Here is a 20,540-nt window from a genome sequence, read left to right on the forward strand (position 1 = left end):
TACAACCAGGTGCTATTAGAGTTAAAATTATCTGGAGCAGTTGTCAACGCCGTTCTTCATAGCTCAGGTTGGTCGCTTTCTTTGAGACGTTAACCTCATAAAGCAAACTAAACTATTTTCGTACGAGTTACCCCTGTGGCAGTGAGAAAATGGGAAAAGTAAAGGAAAAGGTTGACACATGCTGGATGCAGCAAGTTTGAATAAAACACAGTTTTCAGCCTTCTCCCTCCTTTATTCTTCTCATGGTCCTAAAGCTTAAATTAAACCAGTACAGGGTATGTGGAAAAGGGATGGGAAAGAGTTGGGATAAAAGGGGGGATGAGAAGTGGTGCCAACCATGTTTCCACATGGATAATGAGTAAGTCCGACATCATGAAGCATCATGATAATGGGCGATAGGCCGGCAAACTGCCACCTAAAACAAGAGTACAAGTATCACAGAAGTTTCAAGTCATGCTCTCAGGCAAGTCTGGTGGTACATGTACTACAACCGAAATGAGTGAGAATTTACGGCAGAAAACACGTAAAAAAAAGCCTCGTGACAGCGAAATTCAGATGCTCGCTTAGTAACAGACAAGCAGCCTTACTTAGGCATCTGCGCTTCCAGCCATTTCCACTTTCCTCTCAGACTTCCTTGAAAACGCAAACCCCATCGATCATACAATTTGAAAATAAAAACTATATACATATACACAATCATTCACACTAAAAATAGTGCTACAAAGGAAAAAAATGTCATATAGACTGCATTAAGGTTCACCACAGAAAAGCAATGGTGACTGACATAGGCAACAAATAACCCTTTCGAGTAAAATTTGATTAACACTTAATAAAATCAACAGTGACCAAACTTAAACATGCAAGGTTAGAAATTGGAAATAACAATCCTATAAATAAAAACAGGGCTGGAAGAGTAGCCTGTCTGAATAAAACTGCTTGTTCTGCACTCTCGCACGCCTCATTTAACCATGAACAGCAAAACAAATGAAATCACACCCAAACAACCACACAAAGCACAGAGCAAAAACACGCACATACAGATTTCTCACAATAACGCATGCACCAAGAACTACAAAAGCCACAGTAGCAGATGGTCAATTCTGCACCAGCCCAACGGCACTTATGGCAAGACATGAAACCAGCGTCTGCTGCTCAAAAAAGTGCCAAGGGAAAAAAAAATGCAGCCAAAAAATGAACAAGCAGGAGAAATTATTTTGTCAGGCTGTGTTAATGGACATTACACCACACCCTATCAAGATATTGCAGCTCCATGCACATGATGACACTTGATAGAGGTAATGCCAACAGTCTAGAAGTTTCTACCAGTTCTGTCTGCGCAGAACTCATTTGGAACATACTAAGGCCCTACGCTGCCTATGAGCTTGGCAACAGCTCAGAAAGGCCAAGGTCCAGCACTTAGCGTAGGAACTTGTCCACTTTTTCATAAATGAGTCAAAAAAGAAAAACAGCTGAGCAGATGATTGCTGTGTCCAAACTGCAGGTTACCGTTTCAACTCTTTACGCACTCAAACATACAACAGACGAATATAGATGCCATGATAAAAATCATGTTAGCCGATGGCAGCACTCTGCTATGGTTGTAAAGACCACCTCATGACTTCAACCCACAAGCAGTAGGAGGTCAAGATGTGGAGAGAGCAAGCTTGTTTCACCAAAGCCAGTGGAACTAAAGCAACGTTGCCCACAAAAGTGCTTTCTCACTCTGTCTACATTTGAACAATATTAATAAAAGCCAGCGCTGGCACTCAGCTCCCTGCAAAAATGGCTGCTATGTTGGTAGAGAATGTCAAAACAAGCCCACCGCTCTTAAAAATGGGACGAGAATATATATATGCAAAGCTTTTTTCCGGTAAGCCGGAATGCACTAAGATGCACATTTCTTCCATTCCCATTGACCACGCGCTAAGGCATAGACTGCAAGCACATTCCTTGAGGATGGTCACATCACTATGCAAGCCTCCTCTGCTTGGCTACGCAAAACAGACCATGGTTTGTCCAGGACGCTTTTAAACACCAGCCTGAAGTACAGGAAAATATTTTCTTTCTTCGTTACAGCCATACCTGCCTTCTTTATGAAATGCTTCGAAAGACCCGGTCCAATGCTTGAACAGCCGTGAAAATAAGTCCATGCAAAGTAGCAGACAAAACAGAAGCCCGTTGAGCTGCTGTGGAATAGAACAGGATTCAGCTCACTGCCACTAGTGCATCTATTTTCTCTCGCAAATTAATGCATCCAGTTCAAAACACACACGCTGATTGGGGAAGAGGAATTAACCAGCTTTTACTGTGGCCTCTGCAGAAGCCAGACTACACTCTAAAAAAGACTAAGTAGGTGCGATCACAAGAACTTCAAAAAATGTTAGCCGACATGGCGATGACATTCCTCGCGTCCTTGATGTGCTGCTAACTGAAGCTCCCGAAAAAATGATAATAATAATAAGAAAAGCAGGGACACACCAAAAAAGAAAAACATTAAAGGACAAATGCAACACCACAGATAAAAATGGATGCACAAAAATGACACTGCTGCTGCAAACAGTTTACTGCAAAGGTGGGAAACCCTTGAAGAAGAAAAAAAAAAAAAAAAAAAAGGCATCGAACATGCAAAAACCCATAAACTTATATGAGAACTTATTCAAGCCCCTAAAGTAATAAATTAATAAAATTCTCTGGGAATAACATTTTATGAACAGCATAAACACTGCACCCACAGTGGATTAAAAATCCTGCAAAACACAGCAAAAGAAGGGTGCAATCTCTGTCTGGGTTGATTTAGATTACGTAAGATCAATACTGCCCATTATAGGCTAAAAGAAAGCAAAAGAATGTGGGCGTTGCCCTATACAGACACCAAGGCACTGGCAACTAGCCTTTCAGGCACTTTACAGAAAAATGTACAAAGAAAAGCCATCGTTGTCTAGTAGCCAGTTGAGGAGGCCTATTCTAGTATATTATATTGCACAGATAAGGGTATATACACAGATAACTGTTACAATATGGAACTCGCACAGCCAAATATTTACATCAAATGGACATTGCAGAAAAAAAAAAAGAAACTGCAAGCAGATTCGACAATATTTTAGCACTTCATTCAAACTTTTTAATATATTAAAATATCTTCCCCATAGAAAAAAAAAAGCAAGATGGCAACCATTTCTGCCACCATTAGAAAAAGTATCCCATTCAGGGAAACCTGAAATGTATTTTCCAACTGGTTGTCTAAGCAAGAACGCTGCAGCGACAATGAACAATTAATCGGTTTTAAACTGTTGCAACTCAGTGTAAGAAGAAGAAAGTGCCATCTTTGAGTGCAGATGGCAATTGCTGTATCTGGATTAAAAACGGGTCTCACAGCAACATTGGAATTATATACAGAAAAGTTTCAGGCTTTTAAGCTGAGGTCCATACATACCGAAAATAACAATATAAGTCAAGAACAGTTTACAGGAAGATAATCAGTGAATGCCACTGAAACCATATTAACAAGTGCAGTCAGTGCAGATGCAGCGACAGTTTTGCAACAGAGTTCCGGTAAACAAAGGCTGTTTCTGGATTTATATCAGAGGGGAAATATAGAGTTTTAGCATAGCATATCCATTATCGTGATCAGCCACCATGCATTCCATTGAACATACTCGGATTGCCTCGAGGGCACCAGACGGCGGCACACGCTGAAAGTCTGCAAACAGATCTGCCTCACATGGACCATTCAGTACGTACGCACCGGCGGCCCGCAATAGCAGGTCATGGTGACAGATCGCAACTCACGCTATGCTAAATCTCTCTATTAGGTGGAAGCAATTGGACCCTTGCCACATGCAAATGCCCCAACACTGCCCTGGACTGTTGTTGCAAGTTGTATTACTACACACTCATACTGGCAGAGGTGAAACATAACTGATGTGAGAACAATTTCCAGTTAAGCAGAGTGCCCTTGCACTTTGATACTGACACACTGGCTTTGCATAATGACAAACTTTTCCACGACAATAAGTAGTAGCAACAACTGCCACTTTTTGAATAGAGTGCACCAACCTTACTGTACAGAAAGAGAGTGAGTAAAAGAAAAATACAGAATATGTAATGTAAAGTGCTGGTCCCAGGTCCACCACATATTGACGTGAACCAAAACTGTGCAGGGGCAGTCATCGCCACGTATCACCATGCACTGGCAACTACTGTCAAGCACTGCAGCTGCACACCCACACCACGTGTCAGAAGCGGTCGTCACGCGTCGAAGTTACGCACGACGCGCTGTATGCGGCGCCTGCACACGGGGCACGGCTGATTGCGCTTCTGCAGCTGCAGGGCACACTTGTAACAGCTGAGACGGTGACTCGTCCGCCCGTGAACCAGGATACCACACTTGGGGCGCACCAGGCAAATGGTGCACAGGTCACCACCCAACGATGAAGCAACCTCTCCTCCCCCTGTCCTGCCTGTGCTGCAGCCCGGCTGAGACCAGTCATCTGTCAGCTCCTGGCTCGGCCCGGTGCTGGCTGTCTGGCTGCTGTCACCGTGTGGCTGCAAACACAGTGAAAGGCCCGTTTATTGGAGAACTTCATTCAAGCATGTTCTGGTAACTTAAAAAAAAAAAAAAAAAAAAAAAAAGAAAGGCAGTGGTTTAACTTTGTTACACCAAGTAAGACAGACCGAAAGTACTAGTTAGTTGTATTTACATTCTATTTTATCCATTTTCAGTGTATTTACTTTGTCTCCCCGTATTTAAAAAAATTGCTGAAGAGATCATACTGTATTTAAATCTTGAATAATTAAACATAATGTGGCGGTTAAGGAAAAAATACTCAAGACTAGAGCCAACTTCAGAGAAAAGAAGAACTCTGTGTTCTTGGCACAAACTGAACTAAAAAAAAAAAGCAAAAAAAAAAAAAAAACAAACAAACAACCAACCAAACAAAAAACAAAACAAAACAAATGTTGCACTCACCACCAGCATTTCCAACACTCCTGGGTCACTGAAGCTTTCTTGCGAACCCCCAGAATTCTGCAGCAAGATTGGACATCAGTGTGCTGTGCCATGCCCTTTTCATCCAACACGTCCTCCCCTCCCTCCCCTCAAAACCAGCACAAATAAACTCTGGATGGCATAGCTAGAGCCACCATCGTGGCAGAGTATGCTTCCTCTGAGCAGAAAAGCCAGGGTCAGCAAGAATATGCACCATGTTACATTTACTGATGTGCACATACTGAACTGCTGCCCTGGCCAAACAATTAGGCCTGCGCAAATATTCAGTCGTTTTAAATATCCAATTAAAATGGCCAAGAATCTGGTATTTGACTCGACCTACATGTTTGACATTCATAATCTACGAGTATTCGTCAGCTCAAGTGGATAATGTCCTCTAAATAATAGCTGAACACAAACCAAGTAGTCAAAGACACATTTTAGGTGTCCCCTCAATGTTCCAACAACCAAAGATACCCCTCTCATTGCTTGTGTCCTCCAGTGTTTTCCCGAACGGCTTCTCAAACACGCTCACCGATTCAGTGTTGCTGCTACCCAAATGCAAAGCCTCGTTCTTCTCGGTGCATGAAGCGGGTCGGCTCTCCTCGCCGGCACTGCCCAGCTGGTGCCGAGCTTCGAGTTTCACGCTGCTGTTGCGGTGGGAGTGGACCACGCTCATCTGACGACTGGTGCGACGCTGGACTCGCCTGCGCTTCTTCTGGGGCGGGTGGCGCTCTATCCGGTCGGGCAGCCAGCCAAACCGCTGCTTCCAGCAGCTCGTGCAGTAGCGCTGTACGGCTGACAAGCCGTGCGGCTCGCATCGAAGTCCACACAGCCGGCACTGCCACAGATCCTGTGTGGCGAGGTGAAATAAAGGGAAAAAAATTACAAAGCATGTAAGCAACTGTGTTGGTTGTACAACAGCAGCAGCTTTCCAAGCAGCACAAGCCATCAACCCAATATTGCGCCGTGCTGGTAATGCACCAGTCCTGTTTATGGCCGAAGCCTTGCCAACATATAGCCAATATCAGGCCAATGTTCGCCGGATGTGTTCAAGTTTGGTCATTCGTTATTTTTGTAAAAATATTCGGCTGCATTTGTGTATAGTTGGTCATCGGCACAATATTGGGTTGTTTTGGCAGCACACTGGTCCCATGTAGGGCCGGACATTAACACAGAACCAATATTGGGCCGATGTGTACTGTCTGGGTCCGGGTTTGGTCATGCACTGCTCTTGAAAAATTATTAGACTGCGTTTATGTACAGTTGAGGTCCATCATGGGGCTTGCAGTCCAGCGAAGTTAATATGTGAAGGGGCAAGTGGGCTAGATGTTGTGAACGCCAGTTTCGGGCGATGTTCTGCAACCGATGCTTTTGTCTTCAGGCGCTGGGAGAAAGCGCAGAAGGGATGGTCCCACTGGCGTTGCTGCCTAGACCGTGGTGCCCTTCTTTCTATTTCGAGAGCTATCCCGTTGAGTTTGGCCGGTGCCGTGCTTTGCCGTTAACTGACAGCTGATGTCAACCCTTCAGTGCAATTATCAACCTAAAAATTCCTCACGATGTCGTTCTGTTAACTCCCTTTTCCATGTGAGCAATAAGTGCTCAAACTGCGTTATTAGAATACTTTTCTTTTTTTTTTTTAATGGCAGCAATCATTATCAAATAATTGTAAACAAATTGCAACTGCGTGAGTCCTGCCTTATTTATTGCCTGGTAGGACCTACAGGTGTAACAAATTATGTTGATGATCACCGAAGATTTTTTCTGCAATACATGTGTTCCCCTTCATAACAGTGTTTTGCAAAAAGATAAAAAAATAAAAAAACACTGAAAACATATAAAGTTTTTTTCTTTCCAACTACCAGCGCTAACTATGGAACTAATTACGACAAATTTTCATTGTTTGTGCTTGTGCTGCACCAAAACACTCAGTCATACACTTCTAAAAATTAGTTTTCTTGCTGTCCACGGTTTGAAAGAGGTTTCCGTCCACAATTTAGCTAAGCAGTATTTGGGAATGGTGACTGGGACAAATGAGCTATTCTGATAATTTTGGCAAACAAGCAGTCATTTAAAAGGCAGTGTTATCGCAGAATTTATCACTTTATTTTTCTGGCAAAAAAGGAATTATAGCAATAGCTGCTATAAAAGCCAAGATACCGCTCCTTCAAAGCGCTGACCATATCTAAAATTCAATTTTCAGAAATCGGCAAACGTTTTTGGCATATTTTTGAATTACCAAGGCTAACAGCAACTCTATAAAATAAGCTACAACTGGCTTTTGGTGTGAATGCACCCTTCCCTGTCGAGAAAATTCTTCCTGCAACTAAGAAGGAAGTTTATCTCGATAAGGTCTGTGATTCCGCATGCTGCGCGTGACGTTTCGCGAACGCCGCTGCCTGGCACCGTGCCACTAACTTTTCCAAGTGCTCGATCTGTCTTGCCCCTAAAAACTGCATCGTCAGGATTATAATGCTCGTATGCAACAGGAATCGCTTGAGGAAATCGTTCACTCTCCTACCTGTCCTGCTGAGCACCATTGGCTACGCCGTTATTGGTGCATTGAGAAGCGCCGGCGCTTTGTCACCGATTGCCGATAACTGGATGCCGCATTGCCATGTCACGGACATACCTCTTATCTCTACCTTTCTTTGCTTTTTAGGCCAGTATGATGCTCAAACCTAAATTTTGTTTTATGCTGTGGTCGCGAAGACGGAACGTGGCTATACGCTAGGCTTAACTGCGCAACCATTTCAAGCAGTCGACACCAGCAGCAAACCAAAAGTGGTCAGTTGGGTCACATGCTTTCAAAGCCCAATAGCAGTGTGCGTTTCATGCAATTTTCTCCCTTTGCTTCCCACTTAGAGTGTTCGCTCACGGACGCCAGTCATGACATAGGAATAGCCTAAATAATGATCTTTCGAACAAGACCAAAATGATGCCGGTGGAACGTATATTTGTTGATCTGCGGCCGATGAAAACAGCGTGATTTGACAATTTAAAGGGCCAAGCGTTCAGATTTGCAACTTTGGAACGCTGTAACGTGCAAAATAGGCGGTATTTTTTAACCACAGTTTGCAGATAGTTGCGGAAACGTCTCCCGACTGCGAAAATGAAGAAATCGAAAATTCAATGTTTTAGAGATTTTCAGATGCAAAGAGCCGTGTCCCCCCTTAATAACGAGGGCAACGTGGCTACAAATACAAGAGTTTGATGTGAAAACCAATGCCTTGCATGAACACGGCATCATCTTTTGCTGTCTGTCTTTTAAAAGGCTATAGATAAGAAATGTGCGCTGCAGTCAAGAGCTGCAAAACCGCACATACCGCACCTCCAGTTCTTGCCGCCACTGCCTCAAGTTGCACAGTGCTGTGAATATTCGACTGTTCGTGCCCTCCCCTATTTCTCACTGCAATTTTACTCTCCTTTACTTTCTAAACAGACTGCGTGGCCTCCTTTCCATGTTTGTTCGATGGCTAATTTTTTTTCCTTACGCACTGCATGCTTTCCCACACGGCTTCAGTGCCTACGTTAAGTTGGCTTCTCATCGGGACTGCTCAGCCTGGTAGTAAAACCATTAAGAAAACCACACTTGGTCTTTTCTTTCTTTTTTTTTATTGCCTCACAAATCGGTAGCGTGTCATTTCGTGGAAAGTCTGTATCGGCCACCAGGCGCACTTTGCATTAACTGATTTTTACGAAAAACGTCTTTACTATAAAGGAGAAAAAATGTACATTAGTCCATGGAAGATGAACCGGGACTTCAATTTCACTTTACTATATCTCAGTTTTTACTACATCCAAAGTTACTATAGCAGGATTTCACTGCATTCCCATAGCTCTTTAGGCACTCATTACTATTCAATGCGGCCGAAAGGCTGCGAGCATGTGAGGCAGGAATAGGACCTTAACGAATGGGGCTCCCGAAGGTTTAGAACGACCGGGAGAACCCATTAACAATGCAGCATCCCTTTCTCCAGGCTGCTGCGACCATAGCTGGTTGGCCTCGTGTGGGAGTACTCACAGCATCTCCAATTTCGGAGTCAGAGGAGTGGCTGTCTGAAGAGTCGGCCCAGAATGGGGCATCATCTTCATCATTGACGCAGATCAGGATTTCCGCCTGGGTCACCTCCTGCAACCGGCAACGCAATACACCATGCTCACAACAGAGACCACTTGCAGCCCTGTATACACGGACTATACAGAGTTGGGTCGAATTAGCCTGTCGAGTAAAAAAATAAAAGTTGTTGCGTTCACGTATATGGCATTCGAGAAGTTAAGTAGGTGGCCAAGCGGTCGAGTTAATCTATTTGCAGTGGTTGGCTAACTCGCTTGACCTGCTAGTCAAAAAGCATGCAGATGCTGTCGAGTTGAATAATGCAGAACTCTGGGATCAAAAAGCGTCCAGTGTGGCTACGAGCATTAGTGAAATCCAATGCCTTCTAGCCCTTATCAACGATAAATGATAAGCCAAACTCTCGATAGTAAAAGGCAACGAAACCAAACTCGAGCAGGAAGCTCACACAATAACTTCGAATCTCGAGACGCTAGGCACCGTTGCTATACTTACTCGCTAAAATCGAGTTCATGTAGACACAAAGTGGGTCGAGTAACAGTGACCTCGCTTACTCTACGTTAACCAACCCGCTGCTGTCGAGTCCATGTTTACAGGGCTTGTAATTCTGAGCTGTGAGCTAGTTTCACACTTGCAGTAATTTCATCGGGCACCATCTTCAACATAGACACCGCAACCAGAATAATGAGAGGAAATTTTAGACAAACGGTGTACAGTGCAGTCCACTTATAACGATACCAGATATAGCGACATATCACTTATAACGATCAAATTCTTGAGATTTATAATTTTTCCCATTGCCCCTATGAGAAAATAAACTAGATATAACAATCTATTATCGGCGGTACATCGGATACCAACGATAGCTTTATCGCCGCCCGGTAGACGTTTACCACGAAAATTTGGCTGAATATTCAATAAAAGATCAAATATTAAGAAGACAATGACGTGAAAACGACATATGCGACAAAAACTGAAGGAAATGAGCCCTATCAGCCACAATCACAGACGCACAAAGGATGCTGCTGCGGCCGTATCGCCATCGCAGATTCTGCGTCCATGGAAGATGGCGGCGACCACATTGATGGACGGCGCAATAGCTCATGAGATGAAACGGCTGATCCACCAAGATTTTTGGCAGGGTTTCAAGGCTGGAAGCCTCGTGAAAAAATACGGACATTCGCACTCTACGATTTTAACGATCATCAAGGCTGGGGATGCCCTTCAGTTCATCCAGTCGCTAATCGGTTTCGTGCATGCAAAAAGGACTGCCACTAGCGTACATGCTACTGGAAGCGATGCTCACAGCGATTGTCAAGCTTCAGCTGCTGCTCAAGCGAGCGCAAATTTCAGACTTCTTTAAGTATGCTCAAGTTATTTTATGGCTATTGATGTACACTGTAATAAAGTGTTTAGTGCTCTTTACGAAGATTAGCGTTGTTCAACCCGATATACTCATCGTCAGTAGGCAAGAAGGGAGGGGGGGGGGGGGGCTCACCTTCAAGATTACATGCTCTAACTAGCATGTCAGACATACAGGTTAAATGCTTTCTGTAGGTGGGGGTTCAACTTCAAGATTACGTGCCTTAACTAGCATGTTTAACAGACATACAGGTTAATTGCCACTGCTGTAAGCACTGCGCTCTTTCGGAAGAAAACTCCGGAATATCACTACCATACCTGCCAGGTCCACAGAAAAGGCATTAGGGAGATCTCATCGGAGAGGGGAGGGGGGGAGGGAATGAAGGAGTTACTAGGCATTTATATTGAATGAGTTGTTTTTATTTGGTTCAAAAAAGCTGGAATCGGGTGGTTTTTGTTTGAAAACCACTGACGTGCCACATCCCTGCTCCCTGTTGGGGAATGTTCGATGTGGCAGATGCTGCCCTTTTCAGAAATTCCTTTGAGTACTACCAAGAGTAACAGTGTTCGCCCCTGCGACATTTAGCCAAAAGAATGTGACCGAGGGTTGTGTCGGACATGGATGATCTGAACTGGGTGCGATTTTTTTTTACATTACTGAACTGCCTCTCACATTCAGCATTGCTGTGTGGTATACAGAGGATTCCAAGCATTACTGCTGAGATGCGGCTAAATTTATTTTGCCCATCTGCGCCTTTCAGCTGGGTGATGGCCAAAAGCTAGCTATGCAGTTAGACAATGGTATGTCCAAGGTATTCAGAGTATTTATCAGCAATCTGGCGATATTGCGCCCAGTTGACTGGCCCTCTAGGGTGCTCAGCACAAGAAGTTTGCTACCGATCACGCCCAATTCTTCAACAAAATATGTAACCACGATCGGGTACAGCTGCGCTTGGCTGTCGCTACTGTCATCCACGGCAACTGAAAACACACTCTTTTTCAGGGCACTCATCGTGCTCTCTTGTGCGCGACACGCCATTTTACTGACATTATCTGTCGTCTTGGTTCTAGAACATGCGTAGCGCTTCGCAACGTCAGACTTTGGGAACATTTTGCGCAACAGAGGTCCCATGTGCTCAGAGGCGCTCAGCGGGACATTATGCTCCAACAAGAAATCGGTAAACAAGTACTCTGCACGGATGACATCGCTGTCGTCTTGTGCATTGAAGAAATCTTGGAGACACTGTTGCTTGTCTTGGCACTGAAGGTTGCTTGAGTGTGTCTTCGACGAAATTTGCGTAGCCAAGTCCGTTCTGCCACTTTGCGAGATGCTGATGTCACAATTGCAAACTGTGCAAAACGCATAATGCTCGCCTTTCCGAGACTGCACAATACATCAAACTCAGCAGTATACTATCTTAGGAAGACCTGAAGATATTTCTCGTGCTATTTTCTTAGCGCCATGGCCGAAGACTATGTTAACGCAGCACTAAACAACACACAACACACGCCTCTTGGAAACTGCATTAGACCATGCAACTGAGCTGCTGAAGTTAACAAAGAACACAAGTAAACACGGAAGTTGCCTAAGCAAAAGCCGGTGTTAATGTAGAAACATTATAGGCAGAAATTAAGGCACTGGAACTTTAGACAAAACTCGATCTTAGCGTCACGCCTGAACAGCCCCAAGCAGTGACGGCGCTAGTCTCAAACAGTGAAAGTAGTTCTTGCAGTTTTAACACTGCGTTTGGCCAACTATGCTTTTTAGACCTTTCACTGATCACTATGTCAATCGGTGTCAAGTGGTAGATAGCCTTGGAGCTATGTGGCCAGACTAGAAAAAGGATTTGACCAAACATGGGAGTGTTTCCGGGAGATTTCTGTTTTGGTCGTACAATCCTACAAAAGCATCAAGATTCGAGAGTCTCCCGGATAATTCGGGAGACCTGGCAGGTATGCACTACAGTCCTGGTTTAAGGGGGGAGGCTACCTTTGAATACCAACTTTTTTGTTTCTTGAGATAGTCGAATGAAATTTTCAGGGTAGACTCATGGCCCAGCCATTTGAATAACTGCAAAGTTTCATGAAGCTGTGCACATTGGTACTCAAGTTACAGAAGTATATCAGAATGGTTCACATGGGTTCCTTATACCATGCCTGGAGAACTTGCGACATGTGTTGGCACTATGAAATTCATTATGAAGGTTCGTGAATAGGTACAGTCAAACCCGAATATAACGAACTCGGATAGAGCGAATTATGTTTTATATCGAACACTCGAATTTCCGCTAGCATTATGCATATAAAATGTATTTTTTATAACGAACTACACATCGGATATAGCGAACTCAGCGCGCGCGATCGGTCGCCAAACGCCCGCCAATGGGCGGGCCTTTGTGCCGGCTCCGAGTTCTCTCCGGGCAGCCCACTCTGCCGGGCCGCAATACTTCTAGCGCATGCCGTTGTCAGATGGGAGGGGGATTGGCGACGGCTCCGTTCCCCAAGGTCTCACACAGCGCATACGTCATCACGCGCCCGCTAGGGTGCTTCTGCTGCTTCTGCGCCGATGCCACGCTTCCGCAAAACGCAGGAGGGGCTCTCTACAGCAGCTTCCACGAGGGACCCTCCTGTACGCATGCGCGGCCGTCGCCCGGAGTAGCGTGAGTAGCCTTTAGAATCCGCGCCATCGGCCAGCCTCTCTTTGCAGCGCTCCTATTCGGCAGCTGCCTACCATGTGATCAAAGACGTTCGAGCAGCTCCGGACCTATTGCACTTCGAGAAAGAAGCAACACCGGCCAGAACTGGTTTCAAGTTTGGGGGAAGGGAAGGCAGCCTCCGAACAACGAACGCGTCAGTGCCGAACTTTCCTGCATCCTCGGAGCTTTCTTTGTTCGCGTTTGCAAGTCGTGCTGCTGCTATCCTCACGATTCCGGACGTGCCTACGTTGCTGCTGGCTTGCATTCCGGTGCTACATCCTGCAAGATGACGATGAAGCAGCGGCGTGCCCTACCGCTTTCCGACAAGCTGGAGATAATTCACCGCGTTGGCCGCGGCGAAAAAAAGTCTGACGTTGCCGCGCATTTCAAGATTCCGCGGAGCACGTTAAGCACCATTTTGAAAAACCAGTCGGCCATCAGAGGCAATGCACAGGAATGACCAAATGGTGACGGCTTTCGCCACCGCAAGCCGGCTTACGACCAAGTAGAGAAAGCGCTGTACCGATGGTTCTTGGACGTTCGCGCGCGAAATCTGCCGGTCTCTGGCTCCATGCTACAACAGAAGGCAAAAGATTTTGCCTTCGTCCTGGACGTCGAGGGGTTTACAGCGGGCAGTGGTTGGCTCCAACGATTTAAAGACCGCTACTCCATCACCGGGAAGGTGGTTGCAGGTGAAAGCCAAGCAGTGGACGCTGAGAGTGCTGAAAAGTGGGTGCAAGACGTGTGGCGTGCTGTCACGGAGAGATACGAACCGTGCAATATTTTTAACACCGACGAGACTGCCTTGTTTTGGCAACTGCTGCTGAGCAGAACTTTGGCGCTAAAGAATGAGAAGTGCCATGGCGGCAAATTGAATAAGGCCCGAGTCACCGTTCTTCTCACGACAAACATGGACGGTTCATCAAAGCTGCGGCCGCTTGTCATAGGCAAGTTCAAGTCTCCTATGTGCCTGCGAGGATGCACTTCACTCCCAGTCACATACAACTCAAATTCTAAGGCCTGGATGACCAGAACGTTGTTCGAAGCGTGGCTGCGTGGCTGGGACGAGGAACTTGCAACGAGCGGGCGAAAGATTTGCCTCCTCCTCGATAACTGTTCTGCGCACCACTGCGGCGTCACGCTCAAGAACATCGAGCTTTGTTTCCTGCCACCAAACGGAACAGCGGTTTTGCAGCCCCTCGATCAGGGAATCATCCGCGCTTTCAAGCTGGGCTACAGGAAACGCGTCGTTGAGCGGCTGTTGGTGAAATTGCGGGTTAACGACGAGCTCAAGATTAATTTGCTGGCCACAATAGAAATGATTAACCGTGCCTGGCAAGACGTGACGCAATCCACAATCCGCAACTGCTTCCACCATGCTGGACTATGTCGAGAGGATGCAGAAGCTGCTAGTGAAGCGCGCACTGTGCAAGATGACAGCGATGTTGCCACGCTGTGGGAAGAACTCGCTGATGCTCCGGACGCTGTGCCCGAAGAAGTTGCCCTGGAGGATTTTCTCACTGTTGACGACAACGTAGCCGTCTCACTGTTGACGACAACGTAGCCGTGACAGCGAGCCCGTTGGACTCGGAAATTGTTGCCGACATGCTGGCATCTGGTGCAAACGAGGAGACCGAGGAGCCGCCGCCGGAGGACGATCGCCCTCGCCCGACGTTGCACGAAGCCCTCGCTGCTACCGATCTGCTGCACCGATACTGCTCCGGAATACAGGGAAGCGGACTGGAGTTTGTGGAAATGATGTCGCATGTGGAAAGTGCGATTCTCACTGATGGAGTTAAATGCAGTGTTCAGGCGAAGATCACTGCCTACTGCAAATAAGTGAGCATTTATCTGCAATAAATTTCTTTTGTAGATTCATGGTGAGCGGCACGGTTTTTCTTTAGTTAGTGCGTTTTCGCTGCGCTGTCTGGACATCGTGTATAACGAATTTGGTACTGAAGTTCGTTATAAACGAGTTTGGTTATAGCGAAATACTTTATATAGCGAACAAATTGCGTTGAATTACGCAGTTCGTTATAACCGGGTTTGACTGTACCACAGGGCAAGACAGCCTTTTTTTTTTTAATTTCCTTGCTGAAAAGTTTTAGGACAGCATTGAGGTTAGTGCCACTAATTGGTCTTGCATTAGCCTAATTTTGATTGTTTATTATAAATTCTAGACTCAATATTTAAAAAAAATGAGCTTGTCTTGCCCCCAGAAACTTATTGAGGCACACAATAAAAACAAACCAGGTGGGAGTCCGATTAGTGGTTCTAGAGATACTGCAGGAATAAGAAACCATACCAGGAAAAAAGTTCATTCTGAGAAAATGGCCCTTGAAGTTTAAAACAACATTTTCAAGTCTAAAGCTTGTTTTTTACAGCAGCAGGTTGTGCTTCCACCTCCTCGATTCGCTCGGAAAGTGCATTTCCATGTGAACAGTGGACAACGCTGACGACGCGTTATCGCTTGCGATGACAGACGCGCTTCGGGAGGCCGAGATCGCCGAGGTTGATATGGTCGGTACAGCAGACACGCTTCAAGCGCCACCTTCTTACGTTGACGCGAAAGATACACAGTTGGAAGTGGCAGCGCAGTCGGTCTAGTCGTGGTGTAGCAGAGGCAGCACTGCTAGAAGCGTCTCCGCGACCGTTGGCAACGCACTTCGCTAACTTCGCGATTTGGACTGCATTCACAGAACGACGACGTACGCAGTGTTTTGAACTTCTTAGCGCGCATCGTGACCGACCGTGCGACGATCCATAAGGTGCACAAAACCGTTCAAAACACGCCACCAGAATCCGTAACGAGCGATGATGATGACCACCATGATGACTGCCATCTCAAAAATGGTGAAACGTGAAGCGATTCAGCGAGCACACGAAGAAAGCCAGCTCAGTAGGCAGCCGGAGCAGACGACGCGCCGGGGAGGGACCACCGCGTCAGCGCGCGCAGCAGCCAATAGCAGTCGCGCGATCTACCGCATTTTCACGGAGCACGCGCTTCGTCCAATCACAGCCCGAATTGGCGACGCAGGAAGCTCAACAATCCCTGCGAGGCCCCCAACCACAAGCGAGCCATGCTTCTGCTACGCGTGGACACCGCCGGCGAAGGCAACATAGAAAAGTGCAAGCATTCACAAACAAAACAAGACCAAGATGGCGGCGCTCGGTTCAGTAGCAGAGAAATGGCGTGCACGCGAAATTTGGGTACTTTTGCCATTCGCTCGCTACTCTGGGGTTGCCGCGCCCAGTTGTATATATAATTTAAAGCAGTTTCACGATGAATTAGGTGTTCATAATTATAGAAAAGGTAGTTTATAACATGTACAGCAGAGATATGTACTTTTTGAAAAGCCGACTTTTTAATGATTTTCGAAGCCCGCGTCCCCCATTAAATCCCCTCAGATCTGTCCCGTTGGCTCCATTTGCCTCCCACGTGATGCTTCCTCTCCCAAGAAGACCCCACCCCTACTGCACTGCACTTTGATGTCCCTGACAGTGTACATGCTTCAAGGAGGAGGAGGAGGAGAAAGGGAGGGCGGAAGGCAGGGATACAGTGAAAGCTCGTTAATTCACAACTCGTTAATTCGAAATAGTCATCGTGGTCCGGTCCGCAGTGCATAAAAGTCTATGCGCGTAACAGCTCGTTAATTCACTCAAAAATTGGCGCCGCCACCCATAATTCGAACTGCGCGCCGCCAAGTGGCGCTGTTAAAAACCATTGTTGGAAGTTTTCACGGCAGAACGATAGATGGCACAACCATCGGGGCGCCGCTAGGGTGCTGGAACAAGCACTAAACAGTCTTTCCTGCCGCGACTTCTTCGAGGAACGACGTTTTAGTGTTATCGACCACGGTTTCGTGTTGCATTTCGTGAGCCCTCGTTTTGCACGCCGCTTGTTGTGAGCTTGTGTCCGCGAGATGTGTTCGCATGGGAAATACTGTGCCAAGACGGTGAAGGAGAAAGTGGCTATTTTACGCGAGGTGGATGAACGGAAGGCCAGCAAAGTGGAAATCGCGAAACAGCACAGGATTCCACCAAGCACGTTGTCGACGTACGTCCGAAATAGGAAGGCCATCGAGGATGCCTATGAAGCCGAAGATTTCACCAGCAACAGAAAAAGGCTTCGGTTAGCCAAGAATCCGGAAATTGAGACCGCTGTGATCACGTGGGTGAAAGAAATGAGAAGCGCTGACATTCCACTGAGCGGCCCAATTATCATGGCGAAGGCGGCCGATTTCGCCCTGCGCTTGAATGTGGAAGATTTTGTCGCCTCCGAAGGATGGTTTCACCGCTTTAGAGACAGACATAATCTTGTCTTCCGGGTGTTGTCTGGAGAAGCCAAAGAAGTGGATGCAGAAACTTGTGCCACGTGGCGAAGCGGTGCTCTGCAGCAGTACTTAGAAAGCTACTCGGCACATGATATATTCAATGCTGATGAGACGGCTTTGTTTTATAAGCTCTAGCCCGACAAAACAGTAACATTTAAAGGGGACAGCTGCGCTGGCGGCAAGCGAAGCAAAGAGCGGATTACTGTTCTGGTCGCTGCTAATATGACCGGGACGGAGAAGGTCCCTCTTTTTGTTGTCGGCAAGGCACATAAGCCTAGATGTTTCAAGAACATTAGGACGCTGCTGACGGAATACTCCGCCAACAGCAAGGCGTGGATGACGGGCGAATTGTTTAAAAAATGGCTCTTGAAATTCGATCGGAGGATGGAGCTAGGGAAGCGTCAAGTTCTCCTCATTGTGGATAACTGCTCGGCACACAAAGTCGACGCCGAGCTGAAAGCCACAAGGCTCGTCTTTTTGCCCGCCAACACGACTGCGGCCTTGCAGCCGATGGATCAGGGGGTGATCAGAAACATCAAATGTTTCTATAGGCGCCACATGATCGAGCGCATGACTTTGTGCACTGGAAACCAGAAGACCAGCACCATCACATTGCTCACAGCAATGCACATGTTGGTGCGTGCATGGGAGCAGGTCACGCCGTCCACAATTGCAAACTGCTTCCACCACTGTGGCTTTGCTGCCGGAAGTATGAAAGAAAGTGGCGACGATGGGAGTCCGGAGCCTCTGCCTGCGGCTGTGCGTGCTGTGCTGCAGGACGTCAGTTTTGAAGATTACGTTGGAGTAGACAGCGATGCAGCAGTGTGCGGTGCCCTAAGTGATGAGGACATTGTCGCTGAAATTGTTGGGGAGCAGTCTGTCCCAGAAGAGGCAGAAGACGAGGACGACGACGAGGAGCAAGAGCCCGTGCGTCCATCCGCGGCAGAAGTTATGGGAGCGCTGAATGTCGCGCGCCTTTTCTTCAGCTTTGAAGAGGGGGAAGAAGACTCCCTGCGTCGCATTCGCATGCTAGAAGACCGAGTGAGTACGGTAGCCCTCAGAGAGAAGAAGCAGAAGATGATAACAGACTTTTTTGCTAAATAAATGTTTTTCGTGCCCTCCGGGCATCAAACGCCTTCATTTTTGCTCACTTTCATTAGTTCGAATTTTGGTTAATTCGAACTGGCCTGGCGGCCCCGTGGAATTTGAATTAACGAGCTTTTACTGTATTAACCAGAATGAATGAATTCCGGTTGGCTACCCTGCACTGAGGAAGGGGAATGGGGGATTAAAGGGGGAGGGTAGAAGAGGAGAGGAGGTGAGAAAGTCACAGTCTGTCAATCAGGCTACTCTCTCTTAAAAAGCGAAGAAGTGCCTTGTAGGCTTCGAGCGCAATGCACTGCAAAATACGCAAAACGTCTTTGTCACATGCAAACAGAAAGTGATAAAAAGAAAGGAAAACAGAAAAGAATCACTCTTACCTCAGTAAATTTATTTTATAAAAGAGTGAGCGACTGCTTTAGAGATGAGAAACGCAACACTACACGCGTTTCCGTCACTGCCTTGTGAGGACATTGTCGGAAGCGTTGAAGCCAACCGTCCCAAAATGGTGACTCTGGCAACCTACATGGTGCAACCCGCAAGTGGTCCAGCTGCAGACTTCTCGCAGGCATCAGCGTAGCGTGCGATGCTTCACACACAGATATTAGAGTGCATGTGGTGACAGCACAAGCACAAAAAGAGGCTAACCCAGGCAACAGCTGCCTGGAACAGTGGGCGAGCCAATGGTTGCTTCACACCGACACTTTCTTGACCTTGGTCCAGGCGGCGTCCTCTCAGAAACAAGCTTTGTCCAAAAATTCAGTTCAAAAAACTGCAGGTCTGTCCTCTACGTGTTGTCGCCAATGCCGCGCTTGCTACTCAGAGGCCCTTCAGCTCCACCGTCTCCAGGTTTTTCTATGCGGCCGATCCGTTCCTCGCTCAGCAATGAGCAACTCTGAGGTCAACGCAGAGGTCAAGCACCAAGAGTGAGATGAGCCTGCTTTGCATCACCTGTAGCACAGTAACTGCTGTTTTGTTTGTTATTGCTTGGGCTCTAAACTGAGCTTACCGAAGCTGAGCTGAAAGCTGCACTGTCATCACTAACAGAGCAGGGAACTTAAAAGGCAATTCAAGCTATGGAAAGGAGAACAGTAACGTCAGGAGACAGCAAGAGATAAGACTGGGTCTGAGAGCAAATAAGCTTCAATAGTGGGCATGAAAATGGAAGGCGACTGATGATCTTTTGAGGTTAATGGGAAGAATTATAGGTGAAAGAATGTGTAACAAGGTGGGGCAGAAAGTCAGACTGATGACACCAGAAAGTTTGTGGAGGTAAGATAAATAGCGGGGAAAGGCCACCTACCTCAATGTCACTGTCGGAGGAGATGCTGCGTGCCTTGCCCCCGCTGTCCGACTCCTCTTCAATCTCATACTCCACCTCGAAAGGGCAGTCACTGTCACTGTAGTCATCCAGTCTTCCTCCTCGTCGTTGGCTCAGAAGCAGCTCAGTTGCCAGGGCGGCTGCCTCCACGATACGCTGCTGCTTCGCTTCGCTGTTTGACGACGAGGAGTAGCAGTCGTCCGACGATTCCTCCAGGAACCAGAGGTCATCGCTCGAGTCCTTGACAAGGTCCGTCTCATGACCCTGGATCACAAAGTTCCCCACAATAAGACGGCATAGTCCGTTTTCACGACTTGCACTAACTACCCGCCTCATACTTTTCCCCTGCCCACCCAACAATAGTATTCTTGCAGAAAAGAAAAAGGGCACTTCAAGAGAACATTTGACTCCGAAAACACTGAAAATTTGAAACCAGTTAACGCCAATCATCTTTACAACTTGTTACAAGAAACTGGAACACCTTTCCTTTAATCAGAGGATAGTGTATTCAATTGCATTTGTGGTCTATTTTGGTCCATTGCTATTCAATTTTTGTTTGTCATTCTTATATATTGCTTCTCCTGCGACATGGTTAAATAACCACCAGTATACTGGCTTCAGACTGCGTGTGCACCACCCAATGACACAATACTGAGTACAGTTG

General features: G+C 46.6%; 1 protein-coding gene across 3 annotated transcripts in view; it reads right to left on the minus strand.

Annotated features, from left to right (window-relative positions):
• Nucleotides 1-211: 211 nt before the first annotated feature.
• LOC146174035 (E3 ubiquitin-protein ligase Mdm2-like) overlaps nucleotides 212-20,540 on the minus strand; it is a 49,081-nt gene continuing 28,752 nt past the window's right edge. For all 3 annotated transcript variants that reach the window (XM_084583287.1, XM_084583289.1, XM_084583288.1), the window contains 5 exons: nucleotides 19,859-20,140; nucleotides 9,012-9,119; nucleotides 5,523-5,840; nucleotides 4,970-5,026; nucleotides 212-4,545 (listed from right to left, as the gene is read on the minus strand). In XM_084583287.1, coding sequence (XP_084439413.1) covers nucleotides 4,249-4,545; nucleotides 4,970-5,026; nucleotides 5,523-5,840; nucleotides 9,012-9,119; nucleotides 19,859-20,140 — 1,062 coding nt within the window. In that variant the 3' untranslated portion in view covers nucleotides 212-4,248. The remainder of the gene's footprint in view (nucleotides 4,546-4,969; nucleotides 5,027-5,522; nucleotides 5,841-9,011; nucleotides 9,120-19,858; nucleotides 20,141-20,540) is intronic.

Source organism: Amblyomma maculatum, chromosome 11 (genome assembly GCF_055883805.1).
Source record: "Amblyomma maculatum isolate TAMU_Amacu chromosome 11, ASM5588380v1, whole genome shotgun sequence".
NCBI classification, from domain to species: domain Eukaryota; kingdom Metazoa; phylum Arthropoda; class Arachnida; order Ixodida; family Ixodidae; genus Amblyomma; species Amblyomma maculatum.